The 18,677-nt window shown below is 35.9% G+C and overlaps 1 protein-coding gene across 1 annotated transcript; it reads left to right on the forward strand.

Moving 5' to 3' along the window:
• Nucleotides 1–2,441: 2,441 nt before the first annotated feature.
• LOC106473275 (tyrosine aminotransferase-like) lies at nt 2,442–11,663 on the forward strand (the record flags this gene model as incomplete). Its single annotated transcript, XM_013933958.2, has 5 exons — nt 2,442–2,511; nt 6,686–6,814; nt 8,933–9,016; nt 9,845–9,943; nt 11,049–11,663. Coding segments are annotated over 5 exons (541 nt in total), but the record flags the coding sequence as incomplete, so codon positions are not given.
• Nucleotides 11,664–18,677: the final 7,014 nt, after the last annotated feature.

Below are 18,677 nucleotides of genomic sequence, written 5' to 3' on the forward strand. Positions count from 1 at the left end.
TCTTGCTCCCCTTATCTGGGGACTTGCTTATCTAACATTTTGTACAGCTAGATACGTATTTCTAGTATGTCCCTATCCATCAGCTGAGTTGATATGATATAGTATAGTAATCTCATCATCTTCTGACTCGTCAATGTTGACCTCATATTCCTGGTCTAGCCAGTGAATTATATGGTTGATCAGCAACATACAACATTAGCTTGCAAAATTTGCATTGTACTAATGTTTGTTATGTGGCCATTCTAATTCGTATGCCAGTGAACCACTTTGTTGGAGGATAAGATGAGAACTTGTACAGTTATAGCTGAGCTGCTTCCATGCTGCTGGCATTTACTAAAGTCATACCCAGTCTTCATGCTAGATTGTGTATTTCTTAACTTTATTGTAACACTAGCTTTTTTTTACTTGTTGATATGCAAACTACACCAACCAATGTAGCCCTTAACCACTCCGAATATTTTTTTCTGACATTCTGTAAAGTTTGCTCTAGTGGGGTGAGACTTAAGTTACACCCACATGGAGTACTGTGCTGAAGTATTGACCAATGGATATGTTTTGTCCCACTTAATGATGTAATTGATAGTGACCACCACAAACTGATTACCTCATACAGTTTTTAGGAGAGGACAAGTAGTACCTAGAGCTATTTTCTGTAAATTAGAAACAAGAATTATATTCTGGACTTTATTCTGTTTAGCCCATTTTATCCCTTGGACAGTGTACAAATAACTATTTACACTTCCGCTTAACGTCTTGACTAGATTGTAGAGAGTGTAACACCTTGGTGGTCGTCAGTTCTTGTGATATGTAGACCATTAGATGAAAAAAAACAGGTTGGAAACCACATTTTAATGGCTGATAAGAGCACATCGCATCTTCCTGCACTCATATCTGCTTGTACAAATGCCATATATTACATGCATCAGTGCTACATTCCTTAATCTCTGTTAACGCCATTTCATTTAGATGCACAGCAATGAACATCAGTATCAGATCTGGTTCCTTTAGTTGCTCTCATCAGAGCTCTTGAAACATTAATTGTGGAATACAACCACTAATATTGTTTCATATCACTATTGCAGAAATGGCTTGAACTCCGACATGATTTCCAGAGTCAAGACATTCTCTGAATGGACAGGGTCTTACCATATGGTAAGACTATCCACTGGCATTTCTGTATTATAGACACAGACAATGCCATGTATGCCAACTTATGAGTAGCTTATTATTTTTATTAGGCAACATATCGCCATGTATGCCAACCGATAAATATATTTATAACAATAAACATGATGTTTGAAAATCAGCATGAAAGGTTTTTGTTAGATATTTATGGACAATTACTCTGGCAAGTAAAATATTGACTATACAGTGCAAGTCTGATATGATAATGCTATTTTTAAAGTTTGGTTTTAACATCTCAGGTCTTGGCCTCGACACTATCTCTGTTGTCATGTACTGCATAAACAGTTTATTCATCCGTAAATGCAGAATGACTGTTGCTTGGGGCACGTGGACGACTTTTATCGTTGACCTTAGACACCTGTTAGCAGACGCCCTATTTTGCTTACCACAATTGATTTGCTTATTTGTATATTAAAATCGTTTTAATATAACTATTTAACCCTACATAAAATAACCCACGAAAACTTGGAACTTCTTTCATTTTCAAGTAGCCACTCCTAATGGCTCAAATTTCAAATAATAGAATAAAAAACTGAAAGAATGAATAAATTAATGAATTTAAATTCAAACTGTTTGACAAAAATCAATGACAGTTTGTTCTACAGTAAAGAGTGGAATACGGTCACAGTCAATGTACAATATCTAGTTATGTATGGGGGTGGGAGACGTTAATACAAGTTTAGGGCTGCATCTCGGCCAACAGGATCAGTAACAGTATTCCTCTTTATGTGTGTGTTGTTTGGGTTTTTATACTGTATACAGTATTGTTCTCTACAGGTTGTGTTGTTCAAGTTATAATGCTTCTTGCTTTTACTGTGTAGAATACATAGGTGTAAAAACGATAAGTTTACGGGTTTACAACTCTAATATCAAGTGTTCGATTCCTCTCGGCGAACACAGCAGAGCCCGATGTGGCTTTGCAATAAAAACACACACTGTTTTGATTATATTCATTCCTGTATTTATATCAAGTGGCATTAACAGTGGCATTGATAGGAATAATTAGGTTTAGGGACCCAAGTGCTGAAGGAGTACCTGAATCGTGTTTTATTATTATTATTATTTTCATCAGAACTTTGTCTCTTGTCTGTTTTAGTATTGCACTTCAAGTAATTCCAGTGAATGTTCTAATTGTTTAGACTTATATTTAGAAATGAATAAATTTAACATGTTCTGTTTTTCGTCATTAGATAGCTTTAGTTTTGGTAAATCTAAAGATTTAAAACGTAAAGGTAGTTAGTGTATTTTCTGCTTAGGTTTCTTGTTCCTGGATGGAGATTAGGATGGATAACCATTCACGACAGAAAAGAAATTTTCAGACCTCGTGTACGTATCTTTTGTAAATATTTCATGTAATTAGATAAACATTGCTTTGATTTTAGTGTATCGTATAAACTGCTTTATCGTGAAATGTTCTGTATATTATTAACAGTTTACTTGCGAACCACATCCCTTCCAAAATTCCAGACGTTACCACTATCTTTTGTCCCCTTAGTATTATCGCAGGTCTCCCAAGGGGGGTCAGCGGTAAGTTATGGACTTACAACGCTAAAATCTGGGGTTCGATTCTCCATGGTGGACAGAGCGCAAATATCTATTGTGTGGCTTTTTTTTACTAAAAGGAATATAATATTCTCGAAGTAACTTCCACATACCTCGAACAACCTCTACCCCCCCCCCTACCACCACTACACAAGTTCCTTCTAATTTTAACACCAAATAACCTTTTAAATTTCTCAGACAACTTAATGAAAAGCGTCTGAGATACATCCACCATGATAATTGTTTGAGTTTAATTTATAGAATCAGATCATGCCTATATCTAAGATTAGAACCACCAATTACTGTAGGAGCTCACGACAATTAACTTTGTTCAAAATGGACGCAAGTTCTCCACTCTATCTCTATTAAACTTATGAAACTCACATGTGACTTCTGCAAAACAACATTAACCGATGTTGATAAAAACATTGCCGTTATACATTCTGAACACGCAATGTCTCCTACTGAAGAACAAGAACTTGATGTTTTCATCAACAAACCTAAAACTACTCTAGAAACAACAAATCAATCACATCATCAGTTGTCCATTCAGCATGAAAATGAAAAACGCCTAACTAACCAGAACTTCAACACTTGTCCACAAGGTAGAGACACTCATAGACAAATTCATCTTGTTAATACAAACTCTTACAATCTTTGAGAAATTGAACGAACTCATAACAAACATTATATTTCTGATCCACTCAGTTATTTCTTTGTCTAAGCAACCACAGTCTGATAACACTTCTAATATCGTCAACGTCTCCTCTGAAATGTTATCTGAAGCTGAAATTGTCCCTCTTTGTAGAAGGTCTCAACTTCTCTCGTACCCCTAGCAATCTCGACAACCTCAATCGACAAATAACTACTCTTACAAAGCTCTATTGCTTCCATTGAAAACAAAGTGATTCGAACCACTAACTAAAGTAAATAATTTCTTCTATAGTGTAGGTGTGAATCTCACTTCACTGTAACTTGGAAAAGGTGGCGCTGTTGTCACCTTTAACAAAACAATAGTTTACCAACAACTTAATGATACTTACAACAATAAAAATGTAGTCGTGGATTCTAGCTCACCCCGCAGTTCGTTAAATCTATCTAGGAAATAATGAATGACTCTAAGACAAACAAAAACGTTCATCGCGACACTCATATTAAAGTTCCTGTTAGCTTAATACTCCTACCCCTCAAGGTCGATTTTACATGTTACCAAAGATACACGCGCCTAACAGTCCTGCTATTATTTCTAACTCTGGTATTCCTGCTGAAAACTTATCTGTACGTCAGCCACCACATGAAAGACGTCCTTCCATATCAACCCACAAAAATATATGTGCTATAATTTATTATACAATATATTAAATGTAGCGTGTAACATTATAGATCAGGATAAAACACGACTGTTTTATCAGCATATTTTATTAAAGCAGCGACTACATAATAAAACGTTACCTTGTAGTCAATGTGAACCCTACTTGAATTATCAATGGCAGCTGCGTCTGAAAAGCTGTCTTCCTCATTTATAGTTATTATACGATTATAAGAGTAATATTAAAAATGTACAGGTCAACATGTAAGAAATCATGACGACTATTTTTTTTACAAACCTTTCTTACCAACGTATTCGGTTCAAGGGATTACGCAACAAAAACTAAAATAAAAAAAACGACCCACCAAATCCAAAACTGAAGTTAGAGACCACAAACAAAAAAGTAGGGAAAGAACTGAAACGCCATTTCAGTAAATTCAGTACCATTTTAGTTTGCCCATACAAACGACCCATACTTAGTACTTGTTGTTTGCAGTGAGTGTGTTGTTGATCTATTTACTTGAACTGTTGCATATAAATGTACGTATCTTATAATCGTTATCATTAAATTGATTGAAGTTTTAGGGGTATTGTTTTTCTATTTGCGCTGTGTTTTCCCTGTTATTACGTTGTTCCCAGTACGTGTATGTGCGGGAGGGGGTGTATTGATTGTTACACTGTAGTGTTGTATATGTGTGGAGCATTGTTTGGTTTATTTGAATTTCGCGCAAAACTCCACGAGAGGTATCTGTGCTAGTCATCCCTAATTTATAAGTGATAGACTAGAGATAAGATAGCAAGTCAACGCCACTCTCCACCAACTCTTGGGCTACTACTTTGCCGACGAATAGTGGGATTGACCGTCCCACTATAACGCCTCCATGTCTGATAGGGCGAGTATGTTCGGTGACGGAGATTTGAACCCGTGGTTCGCAGATGGCAAGTCCAGCGCCTTAACCACCAGGCCTTGCCAAGCCCTAAATGGAGCATTACAGTTTCATTCTTGTGAACCCTGTAGATTGCTTTGTATAAAGGTGTATATCAAATGAATGAACAAATAATGAATTTTAATCGCTGTGTGCACATGAGAAGATGTTTTTATTTGATAAAGACAATCGTAAACAATACAAAAATAATAAAACCTCTAACTTGCGCTACTAAGTACGTTGTTTGTTTAACCACTGTTAGGAATGTAACTTCCAATATGTAAAATAAACCAGAACAGATGTAAGAGAACGTTTTAACAGTCACAAGTACTCCATAACCACGAACAAAGAACGTTCTGTGACTAAACATGTTAGCATTTCCGACCACTCCCTTCACGACATTAAACATAAACACATCAAAAAGAGACAGAGAAAGTAATGAAGATTTCTAGATAACAACTCTGAATACTCCAATACCAACTTGATTCGTTCTTTATTTTACGATTGTTGATCTTGGAAGTATTTTTTAGGGTTTGTTCACTAGAATCAAGTGCTTTTGGTTTTTTAACTAAATAATTTTTTCTCTATATACATTCGAAAATAGTTATTATTATCATTACATATAAGTTCATAACTCTCCCCTGTTTCCTATTTCATGATATTATAAAATAGTTGTTATTTTGTAAATAACGACATTATCGTTGTGATATCACCTTCTTCAATCGGGATTGGTCAGCTTTCACGGTTTCCTCGAGAAACATTTCTTGTTCTTATGATATGTACATCGTTTACATATTTATATATTATTATATATTGTGTAAATTACACTCAATTAAACTGTATTAATTACCAGTAGTAAAACCATCTACTTATACACAGTAAAAGTGCAGAAGTAAAACAAATTTGTTGAGTCAAAGACTCTTCGAACATAATGTGATAATTAGACAATTGCACATATCCTACACAAATTTGGAGAAAAAGTAAGAACAAACGTTGATAGAGATAATTACCGGTTGCCAGATAAACTTCTTCAATGTTATGAATTTGTAAACAACTCAGATGAAATACTAGCAAAACCTGTTCTCTTCCTTTAAAAAAACGTGATGGAACAAATTACGAATTCAGTAAGTGTTACTCTTGAGACACACCCAGGTTTTCTTTATAAAAGTATAATTTGGATTACAGCGAATCAACAGTTCTACGCTTTTTCAAATCTACAATTTAAATATCATATCTGTCTGCAGTGTATCCACCAGCGTCACAGAAGTAAGTCTTCGGACTTATGATGCTAAAAATCGGGCCTCGGGCACACCACAGATAGTCCATTGTGTAGCTTTGTGCTAAATTACAAACAAAGTTAGATTTGTGTTAAATTTAAGCTGCCCTCTGGTGGCATACACACTAAACTCTTGGGGATGATGGCATCGAAATAACTTTTTGACATTTTCAAGAAAAACAACAACAGAAACAGCCACACTGGCGCATGATATGTGCTTAGAATATACTCTAGTCACTCTCGGAACGTTATACCTGAGAAAATTGACATCGAAGAATATCCTTACATTTATTTATTTGGAATTCCGTTATATATTTTGCATCTAATAATTATTGTTGTTGTATTTTTTTAAATATAACATATGTATATTGTTGTTTTTCATGTGCCACCCTTAAAACATTTTATATAAGTAGCAATTACTATATTAACAATACTATGCTATTACAGATACGAAAGGGCTTACAGTTACTTAGTCAGAAGATCGAGGGACCGTGTACATTAATCCAGGGGGCGCTTCCTACAATCCTGAAGGAAACGTCTCAACAATTTTACAATGAAACTATTGAGTTTGTTAGGGTAAGTTATATATATAAACTTTTTTTTGGGGGGGGGGGTAGGAGGGGAGGTTTCAGTAGAAATAATAAGGATGAAAATGTGAAAATACATGATTTAGTGTAGAAAAAGTTTAACTGAAAATGTCAACGAAATTTTGTAACTAATAATAAAATTACAATTATTGAAATTATATCTTATGTTACAAGACACTGTATCTTTTGAATATATTATAATACTATTATCCTTCTCCTGTGTAGAACTATAAGCAAGCGTGGCTGTTACTAAGTTTATAAACTATGTATATTAATAGGAGGTTCTTGAATATTGTAATCAAAATCATTATAGATTTTATATGTATAACTAATTAAAATTATTAAAACTCATTATATAACGTACTGTTTGGATGATTTGATATAGAATAGCTCAATGAAGAATAAGTGTATAATAACGTAAGTGTCTCAACAGTAAGCTTTAGGACGTTGTAAAACCTAGGTTTCGGTAACCGTTGAGGGACTTGCGAAATAGCGCTTAAACTCAGACAAATAAACGGATTCTTTGCAGTACGTGTCTGTGACTTCTTGGCGATAAATTTCAACAATAAACAAATAGCATACAGCCTTCTTTTTTTAAAATTATATATTAAGACAATTCAAACGCACATGCAAATGTTCATTACATAGTTAATTACCGCAGTTGTATTGTTACATATTGCGAATGGGAAATAGTCCGAAGCTGATATTTTAGTTAATTTCCGCTATTTGCCAACAAGATTGACACACACCGTTTTTGTTTTTCACACAAATACATTTTAATATATATATAACAGTATAATTTACAACAACAATTATTACGAATAGTTACCACAAGCAAAGTTTTATAAAAAAAAATTCACTAACTTACAAACAACATAAAATATCCTTTCTAGTTCAGAGTCTCCTTTATATCCAGCGAGTTAACTTGAAGTCGATGTATGTAGAATTGCCGAGAAGCTAGCTAGCTTTGTGAGACACCGAATTGTTGGACCGTTCAACTAGGATAATATTTTCATAAAACCACTAACGTGGTAAATTTTTCTATTGCTAAGGGTTAGCAAAATCACGATTATTAGTGTACACGGTTATAGCAGGTTCCTAGCCAACTTTTTAAGCTCTCTCTTTGGCGCGTCGCCTTGGCTGTTTTTATAGGCACGGGAAAGGTCTTTCTCGAAAATTCCGACAACAATACTGAGCTATATTTAACCGGTTACGGAAGTGGATATATTCTCGATTCTTAATTTCACGAATATTCTACAACCTTGAAGAATAGGCAGAGTTTCGCAGTACGTTTTGAATATAAACTCAATCCAAACAAACGTTGTCATTAAAATAAATATATAACAAATTCGTTTGACGCAATACATATCCAACACTATAAGTTACGCATATTTTCAAATACAAATTTAATCTACATAACGGTCATAATAAAAATATATACATGACAACAAATTCGTTACAGAGCTTTAAATAATTGTTTCTTATCGTCTAAAGTCCACACAGGTATATTCAATTACATTAGAACACAATTGACAAAATAATGTTTCTTCTCTACTATGTTGTTTTAAAACAATTCGATAATTTGAATTGGAAAAAGCGCCACTAGATGCTCTTTATAGCTAAACACACAGTCTAGATCCATTTTAACATATCTTTCACTAATTTTGTATAACTTGAACTATATTTGGACGCGTATTTATGAATAGAGTAACTGAGGCCTAGAATGTTCTGTACACTACGAGATAATATGATATAATAATACTGGAGAAAACTTAGAATATTCTTGTTACATGACGCAATAATACATAATACAACAATTGTCAACTAACGATAACTGAACTACACATACGTAAAAACCTGACTTCGTAAATCCAGTTTGTTTTATTGATGAATTATTTATCATATAAAAAATATGGAATAAAAGAAACTCCGGTGTTCTTATTTGTAAATGTAGTTCCTTTTGTATTGTTGATCAATTACTAATTACATGAAAAATGAGGAATAAATCATAATTATGTGTTCATATTTTTAAATTCAAATGTTAGAAATACTATGCACTAACTTAGATCAGAAACATGACAACATTTTCCTTCTATTCTTTCTACAGAGAAATGCTGAAAAATCCTACACAATCCTTTCTAAGGTCCCAGGCCTGAACCCCATTATGCCAGCTGGAGCAATGTTCATGATGGTACGTTTCATACCGCTAGGACTTGATTATTCAGTATTACTTTCCTTAAAGTTTTTCATTGTATTCATGTGTCAGAAAAAACCTGAAAACTTCTCTTGGGGAAAGAAAGTTACTCGTTGCATGCTAACATTCGAAACCAATTATGATAACTTTATAGATCCAAGCCACAGTTGTCGACAACTTTTTTTTTATATTATGATGAAAGATAATGAAAAATTCCAGAAAAATAAAACAAACGGGTGGAAGGAAATAGCCATTACCATATCATGTGAAGATAATATTTATATTTAAAGATTAACACGATAGTTGTTGTAGATTTGTTTAAAAAGAAAAAGAAAACCTTTTCAATCAACCATGATATCGTGTGGGGGAGTATGGAGTGGAAAATTAGCCTATAGGCGTATTCAAATGAATGTAATTAAAATCAATGAGTAGAAGTGAACACGAGCATCGTAGTACTTGTTTAGTGCACATAATTCATAGTATAATATGAAGAATGGATTTGTTTTAAATTTCTCAGCAGTGATAGAACATGGGAAAGACAGCTAGTCAACACCACCCACCGCCAACTCTTTGTCTATTCTTTTACCAACGAAAAGTGGGAGTGACTGTCACACTATAACGCCCCCATGGCTGAAAAGTCGAGCATGTTCGGTGACGGGGATTCGTACCAGGGCAGGGACTCCTTTTTGCAACCTTGAGCTTAAAAACAACAAAGAAAATAAACAAAACGAAATTAAAAATTAGTGTTTTTATGCACGTTATTCTCCACGTGTATTGATTAACATCTGACATAATTGTTTACATGATTTTATTTTGTAATTTCAGGTGGGCATCGATATGGATCGGTTTGGGGAATTTAAAAGTGATCTAGAGTTTGTTGAACGCATGGTCAATGAGCAATCTGTGTTTTGTCTTCCTGGAATGGTAGGTGGCGTATTTTGAAGTAATACCAGTCATTTGTTTTTCTTAATTTGGTTACAAAGAGTCGAAATAGATTTAGTATGTTTTACTCATTAGTTTACAAATGAAATTCTTTTCGCATAGAACGAGTTTTTAATTGGTTAAGGTGCCATGTATATATATAGAAAAAGCTTTTTGTTCGTTAAAGTGGCGTATTTATGTATGCATTGACCTTTTTCGTTGGCTAAAGTGGCATGTCTACGTATATAACGAGCTTTTTCATTGGTTAAGGTGGCATGTCTACATACATAACGAGCTTTTTTTATTGGATAAGATGACATGTTTAAGTATAAGATGATATTATGATTACTTTGCCCCAAGATGATATTAGAGGATTATTTAAATAGATTAAATTTATTGTTATTTTTAAGTAAATATTAAATTTGGAAAAAAGTGCATACAGTCTTTTATGTTGTCTAAGATGGTATATCGACGTATAAAAACGATCTTTCTCATAGGTTAAGTTCGTTATTGACAATGTGTTTTCGTTTAAGCAAATAAAATTAACTGCAATTAATTCTAAAGTTCACAGGATACATTTTGTTCATTTTCTTTTAATTCTCGACCGACCCTGGTGTTACTTTTGTACTTCCTAAGTTCACTCCTTGTCCTTCGAATTCATGAAACTTTCGTGAACTGATTCATCGTATCTTTTTTCGAGACGATTATTATAGGTTACACTAAACTGAAACTAATTATTATTACGATTGTTAGATAATGTTAGAATAAAATTAGGATGAATATGGTTAGTTATTTTAGAGCAAAATGACATTGGGCTATCTCCCGTGTCCACCGTGGGTAATCAAACCCCGGATTTTTGCATTGTTCGAAAGGCTTAAGCCGAAACGGTAGACATCAGTAACTTTGTTCATCTTAAGTTTGTAGACAATTTGGTATTTATAGTCTTCAGTTCATTATTGTTTATTAACTCATAAAAAAATGTCTAATTTTTCTTCTTGGTTTCTGTTAATGAATTTCCTTGATAAGATAAGATATACTGTGGTAATCAATGCACTATTTACTTATCGGCTACTACCAGTCATTGATATATGTTTCTTTTTCTGCTCAGTGCTTTAACTACCCGGACTTCATGCGGATCGTGTTGACTGTTCCAGAAGAACAGATGCAAGAAGCTTGTGAAAGGATTGCTGATTTCTGCAGCCAACATTATGCGTGCTGTGAGAACGCTAAGGAGAACGACACCAATAATCTTTCAGAAGAAGCCTGAGGCCAAAGTCTTCAATTTGAAACACTTCTAAATCATGAAGAAGTATCCTTGGTATTTATACTCCCTGAAAGGAATCTGACAATATATTAAACTCGAAATGAAAAAGAAAAAAGCCTTCACGAGCTCATAGCTTACTAATTAAATGTTTCTATAACTCTCTCTCTTTCATTATACAACAATTAACTCCCAGAGGTTAGCAGCTCTAAGCTGCTCAACTAATCTGCCAGCTAAATTAAGTTATTCAGCACGGCGGAAACTTCTGGAATAACGCACAACTTGAGTTGTGAAACATTTTTCCGATGGCCTTGGGCATTAATCTACATATGCCTGCAACAAAGTAACATGTATTTAGTGATGTCGGGTTAATATATTGGATCTTTGTCTTGGTGTTAGACTCACGCAATATTTATCTCAAATCCAAATGTCTCTAAAAATAATAAACTAATATTCGCAGTTTTTCGTAACATATGTTTTTTGAAAAAAGATACGTCACTTTGTAAAGGGTTTATATGTTTCGGGTGTTGTGTTTCAGGAAACGTTGTTGTTGCCTTATGTTAACTATATACTTGACAGTTCGTTTTCTTAATGAATAAATTGAAAGAAATTGGACATAACGAATGAAAAAGACGCGATTTTGTCACAGAAATGGTTTAATTTTCTACTGGCTTTACGAGAGAACATAACTGTAATAGGGGAAAGCCTAACTTACGATTTGTTGTGTAAATTGCATATGTTCTTCCAGCTTGTTTGTAAAATAATTAGTGTGGTTCTGTTTAATAACACCAGGGAACCGAAAAAAAACATTTATGAACTACAGTTTTTACACAGTTGAAATAATGTTATACACTCTTCTTCATGAAGAACCCTAAGAGATTGATTAAATAAATAATGCAGTGTTAAAATTATGATAAGCTTAATACTAATGCTTTGTAACAGATATAATGTATTATAATCACGCTTCACCAGCTGGGAAAAGATGTCCACAATGTAACAATTATTCTATATTGCAAGTAACAGCTTTTACAGTATGTAATATATGGTTTTAGAACAGGTACGACGTTTCGATCGCTAGTGCGATCATTCTGAAGTACACAATTTTCGTTTTATGGGTGCCTTCTTTTCCACAGTTAATTGATGCTGCAAATAGCTTTTTTTAAAGTTGCTATTAACTTTATTAAAAGCAGCATTGGTCAGTGGCAATTTACATCATACAAATTAGCACAGTTTACAGTTACAACCCTTGCCAATGGTAGAAGTGCTCTTATAAAAAACAAGTACAAGTCTTTTGGGATAAGTTTGATCATTAGAATTAATCTATTTTCCATTCACTGAAATGACAAGTATATAACCAACACCAGCCTTCTTGTTTTGCCTGTAATGCACACTTGATTTCAATTCAAACAAACGATCTCCTACCTTAATAAAACCACTTGGCACAGAGTAGATATTATTCTGTCGTCTTACCTTACCACTACTAGTTTTATTTTTCCAATCATCAAATTAACTACAATTAATTTGCAAAATACATAAACGAGAAGTGGTACTGAAATCCATTCAAAGCTCTAACACATATGATATATAAACATGATCGGCTATGAGAGGGGTGTTACGATATGTCCACAGAAAAGTGGGGTTAATAAAACCACTTTAACTTGCAGTGTTTGTGAAATAAGACCCTACTTACCCGTATCTGATAACCAACACCATTCCATTTCGTGCGTCTGATCCATCATCTCTATGATCACCTTTCAAACTGATAGTTATACGAAACATGGTCGTTTTGAAATTCAATAATCACTATATCGATTTTATTATTGAACTCATGACTGGGTGCGCATCTTGAGTGGTGCGTTATAATTGTTACATAAATTACTATCTTTCAATGTCCACTCTTGAGCAAAGTTAAGCAAATCATCTATTCTTATGCTCTTTTGATGAACAGTAACCGAAATACCCAGGACTGTTTGTTCCTTGTCAGTAGCAATAATTTTGTTACATTTAGTGCACTAAGTTTCTGTAGTAACACAATAGTTTATCAAAGAAAATAGGCTAGTATAAAGGTGCGCGAGTACTTGAAGAAAATGTACAGGATTTGGTGAAAGTGTGCATCAAATGGATCACCAAGCTCATTACAAATGCTAGTGCACTATAAAGTTGTGCGATCATCATAGTTCTTGGTCAACTGTTTTATACATTCATTTGAGTCTTTGATAATTTTGTAAAGCATATCGTTGCTACATATAATGCATTATAGTATAGCTTGACAATCCATCACTATTGGTAAAACCTTTTATCTATTTCATAAAAAAGTTAACAATTCTGCTGTCTGATTACCAGATTGCTGCAGAATTACCGACGCTGATTTTGTTGCACATCACTGTCTGTCTGGAACAAGCTTTGCGCCTCTTCTTCTAGGAAGTTACGGATGGAAGCTTGGGTCGAAATATCTGCTGGAGATAAGCTTATACTATTCCTGTAGAATCCAATGCTTCTATAGAGTGAGGTTCTATGTGAATCAAATAAAGACTGGACAGACTAGTGACTCTAGAAATTTCCACAGAAATTTGGCTACAGGTAAAGATCGTGTTGCCAATGTCTGTAACAACATAATGCAGAGTTAATCTCTGCGACTTGTGTATAGTGTTAACATATGCGCTGGCAATTAGAAACTGGCGTCGGACATCAAAAACTTTATCTAACACTTGGAATTTAGTATTTACTTTCTCCAATTCATGTTCATCACTAAACTTTATATTTATGGTACTAAAGACATTGGCTTGATCTATGCTATCGTTTACAGAACACACAGTACCTGTTGCTCCATTTACAAGTCCAAGAGTCACGTCAATGTTTCTCCTGTGCAAAACCTTGCAGCCAATATTTATTACTATATTATTTTTCAAGCCAACTGTGAGAGTATTGTCGTCACTATAGTTAGAAAGTTTTTTCTTGATTTTTGAATGAAGATACCCGGGATAATCCATCGTATCTATAGCCAGCAAACGAATTTCTTGTACATTAAGATATTTAAGCATTTCTTTGTTAAGCTCATCACACATGTGTTTGGAACGTAATAGATACACAGTGTAGATGGGAAGATCAGAGAGTGTTTTTACCACTCTGTGCATTCTTCCACATACGATGTCATTATTGAAACACAACTTATTCTCTTCCAACATCCTGAAATCATCAGTAGCAACATGACCAAGACGAATTCTGGAGAGCATACACATAAATCCTTGCTTTTCCTTCTGTTTCATGTTTATGAGAAACACATCATAGAAAAACAAACTTATCCACAAGTTTAGAGATCCCACATATCCAGTGTGGTTTTGAGCATCCTCTGGTGAGAGAGAGGAGTATACATTGGAACTTCAAGTATTGGCAGTAGCTGTAAAAGATCCCCTAAAAACAATAAGTTTCATCAACCAAAACATCTGTCTTCAGCTTCCTCAGTTTGAAAAATCTCTATAGGGCGAAGATATATGTACATTAAAGTCACAATACCGACCATGGATATCTCGTCAATGATGATTATCGTAACATTACATAACTTTTAATGCACAATTTTCAGGGCATGAGACGTTGGTTAATATTGTGGTATCTTTCTATGTTCCACTGGCAGTATCAGGAGTTGGTGAATAGTTAACCCATTAATATCAAACGCATCAATACCTGTGGGTTATGCAAAAGAAGCATCTTTAAAAGTTGCTGATGGAACCCATGCTTTAGCAGTTTTTATTAAATAAATCTTGTCAGTACACCCAGACCTACTATCAAAAAGCCCATGTGTTTTGGTATTGCAACCTGGATCCAGCACTTGCTTGGACCTGTATTGTAGTCTTAACCTTATTGAGCACCCTTTGCAATAATCTCACTCACATTTACTTGTTCATCATGCTGAATGACATCTTCAACTTCTAACATAGTATAGTGTGCCTGAGTAGCAACATAGTGCAATGGTCCACAAGCAGGAGGGCCACTACTTTGCTGTTCTTCAGATTCCGTTTCTGCTCGACGTTCTTGTTCATTGTCTGCTACTTGCAAATGAGACGATAGGTGATGGCATTTCTAACAATCCATCAGGCTATGTTTACAAGCACTAAATGTCTTGGTGTAATTGAAGCAGTCTCCCAGTAAGCGATCACATTTTCTGCAGTGCTTAAATAATAGTTTCTGAAGTTTGGTGTTGGAACCGAGATTCAATATGCCTATCTGATTAGAAAGGATAATATAAAGGTGCGTGTTGAGAGTTTTGATAATAACTACATTGGGGTAGGAATAAGTTGATGGATATCAGATCTAAGGTAGTATTTAATTACTTCTTGGAATAAAGTGCGAATGGTGAAAAAGTGAGGTTCCATTTGACACAGAAGAAACACCAAAACAGGCGAAGAAGGCAAACTAATTGAATCAGAAGGTAGTGTAGTAGTCGAAGAAGCAACGACATCAGCAAAAGTCGGTAAACCAGCAGACATGGAAGACACACAAATTAAAGGAGCAAAGTCCCGATCAGAGTGGCGACGAAGAGATGACTGTGAGAGGTGAGAGTGGGTATCCAGTTTGTCATAAAGCTTAGGACGATGACGACTATTTGATAGCACAGCTGCCGTAGACATCCCCGGTCGTACACCGACGGGAGGTAGGCCAGAGTGCATGAAGAATACCGTACACACAACACTGTAATCAATAACTTATTTACGATGAAAAGTCAAAGGCACTAAATAAAAGAAACTCACCAAAATCCACTAGGCACAATCCAATACGTCCGAATCATCCAAAGGTCGATCAAAAAATGATTCTGTATATTTGAAGCACAACAACATAAGCATTATTTCATTCCGATCCCGTAGGGCTGGTAGAGGGTTACACCCTCTCTTCAGCCAATAGACGAAAAAAGAAAAATGGGTAAAATTAATAATAGATAAGTAGGCGTGCAAGTCATCACAGGAGGCGGAAAATGCGATATTTGCAGATGGAGGAGACAATCTGGAGAAATATGGGTCAACACTAACCAGTCTATATCATATAATGGAGATTGTGTAGGAAATGGAAACAGGTATATCGAGTATTATGAATCAGGATAGATAAATGGGAGAAGAGGGGACATTGGCATCTCGACGTGGTCAGGATTGTCAGCTGGGAGGAACATGACATAGAGGTTCAGTAGGTGATCAGCTGGTGCAAAAATGTTTCTCGGAGTGGGTACAGTGATGGCGAGAACATTGGAGAAGATGAGATTGTCGTCACGAAAACATTTATTAACATAGCGAGTGCGAAGCTGTCGAAGATGTAATAGAATGTGAGGAAAATTGATACGGCGATAAAGGTCGGAAGTGGGACTAAGGAGATTAACGCCAAATGCGAGCCAGAGAGCATGGCGCTCCAAAACATGGATACAAGAGTAGAAGTTTAGAGAAGCCGATATTCAGGCTGTATATCTATAGGTTAAGCAAGGTCTGATAAATGTTTTGTATGTGTATAGCAGAAGAGGAAGGTTCAGGCCCCAGAATGTACCAGTAAGAGAATGGAGGAGATGAAGACGTCGACTAACCTTAGCAGAAAGGGCAGATAGGTATGATTTCCAATGCCTAGATAGGCCACGAAGTCGGAAAGGAGGATCGGGACATTTTTAACCCAGACATAAAATAGAGATGGGTCACAGCAAGGGTGAAACTTATGACAAGTTGGACCAAAACGAATAGCTCGTGTCTTAGGAACATTGAGGGATAGCCACCAGCAGTGACACCATGACAAAAAAGAACTTACAGCAGCCTGAAGTAGCTTGTTCAGAGTTGACATCGTGGAACAATAGGCTACCAAAGCTGTGTCATCAGCATATTAAAACAACTAAAGAGGAGGCTGAAGACAAGGCATATCAGCAACATAGAGAATGTACAGAAGGGGAGACAACACAGAACCTTATGGGACTCCAGCATGTAGTGTGAAAGTGCGAGAAAGAGTTCCATTAATCGATATTACGTATAGGATAGGAGGGAGAGCATCGTTGACCTATGAGGAGCTTAAAAAGGTACCAGAATTGCAAGGAAGAAGAGAAATGACTGAATTTGTTACAGGCCTGATGCCATCACTGACGTCGGACTGCCCGAACAAAATTACGGGCAGTACGTTGAAGACCCCGGGATTGTTGCAGCAACAAGGGATCATGAAACTGACGGTATTCACGCAACAAAGTTGAAGAGTGATATAACAGATCTACAGCTCTACGAGGTAAGGCTGGTTTATGAGGAGCTGAAAAGAAGTCGGTATGTGTAAAACACTGGCATCAGAGAGAAGAGTGGTGAGTAATGTGGCGAATGAGTCAACATCGGCTGTTGTAGTAAGAGGTCGATCCATATATAGTATGGCATTAGCAATGTGTGAAGCATAAGATTTCCAGTCAGCAGAACGAAAATTTAGATGAGTCGGACGGAAAGCACGAGGAACAGACAAGGACTGCAAATGGAGACAAAATTCTATGGGGAGATGATCACTACTCACCGACGGACGTGTGTGGAGAGTGATAAAAGGGACCAAGTTGGAAGAAACAAAGACAATATCAGATGACGAATGAGAAATTGGACGACTAGGGGCAGGCAGGGGTAGCAAAGAACCAGAAAGGGAACATAAGGAGGACTTGAAAACGTACAAATTCGGCAGAGGTCCTACTGTGGTAGTTGACATCAGCAAGAAGAACATAGCTGGGAAAAGAGTGGTCCAGAAAGGAGAGAAAGACATTGGGCAAGGGAACTCCGGGGCGAATGTAGATAGTTGCAATAGTGATGATACGAGATGGGAAGTAAACAGTGGCTACCAAATGTAGGCACATAGGAAGGCGAGTACGTGTAGCGATTGCCACACCTCCTCGGGCCCAACCCATAGGATGATCATGGTGATGAAGAGTGTACTCTGACAGATGGATCCTTTGAGTGGGTTTCAGAAAAGTATCATTAAGGATAACACAATCATAGGAGCCGCCGTCTAGCAAGATCTCCAGGGGGGGGGGGGCTGTGAAGAAAAGAGCAAATATTGACAAATAAAAACTTCAACTTATAGTCTCTGCCAGATCACATAGACGACGAAATAGAAAGTGAGAGTTAAGTCCAGAATAAGTGGTCTGCATGTGAAGTCGAAAGACAGTCTTAGCAGCATGGATAACGTGATCTAGAACTAACATACGTTGGAAGGGGAGGACATTCTGTAGTATTAATGTGATGAAACGGATGATATCCTCCATGGTAGGAGACATAGTAATAGAGTTGTCCGGAGGGGTAACGGTATCAGTGGTATGCACTTGAGCAACAGAAGCAGGATCATCAGTTTTGGGGGTAGGTTTACTCTGACACTTAGTGGAATATGTAAGATGATCATGATGGCAAGTGTTGCAGAGGGGAGGAGAGCTTAAGCGAGAACATTGGCAAAGGAGATAGGGTTCACAATAATGAGAACAAACTGGTTAGTTAGAGCATT

This window comes from Limulus polyphemus, unplaced genomic scaffold (genome assembly GCF_000517525.1).
Source record: "Limulus polyphemus unplaced genomic scaffold, Limulus_polyphemus-2.1.2 Scaffold6032, whole genome shotgun sequence".
In the NCBI taxonomy this organism is placed as follows: domain Eukaryota; kingdom Metazoa; phylum Arthropoda; class Merostomata; order Xiphosura; family Limulidae; genus Limulus; species Limulus polyphemus.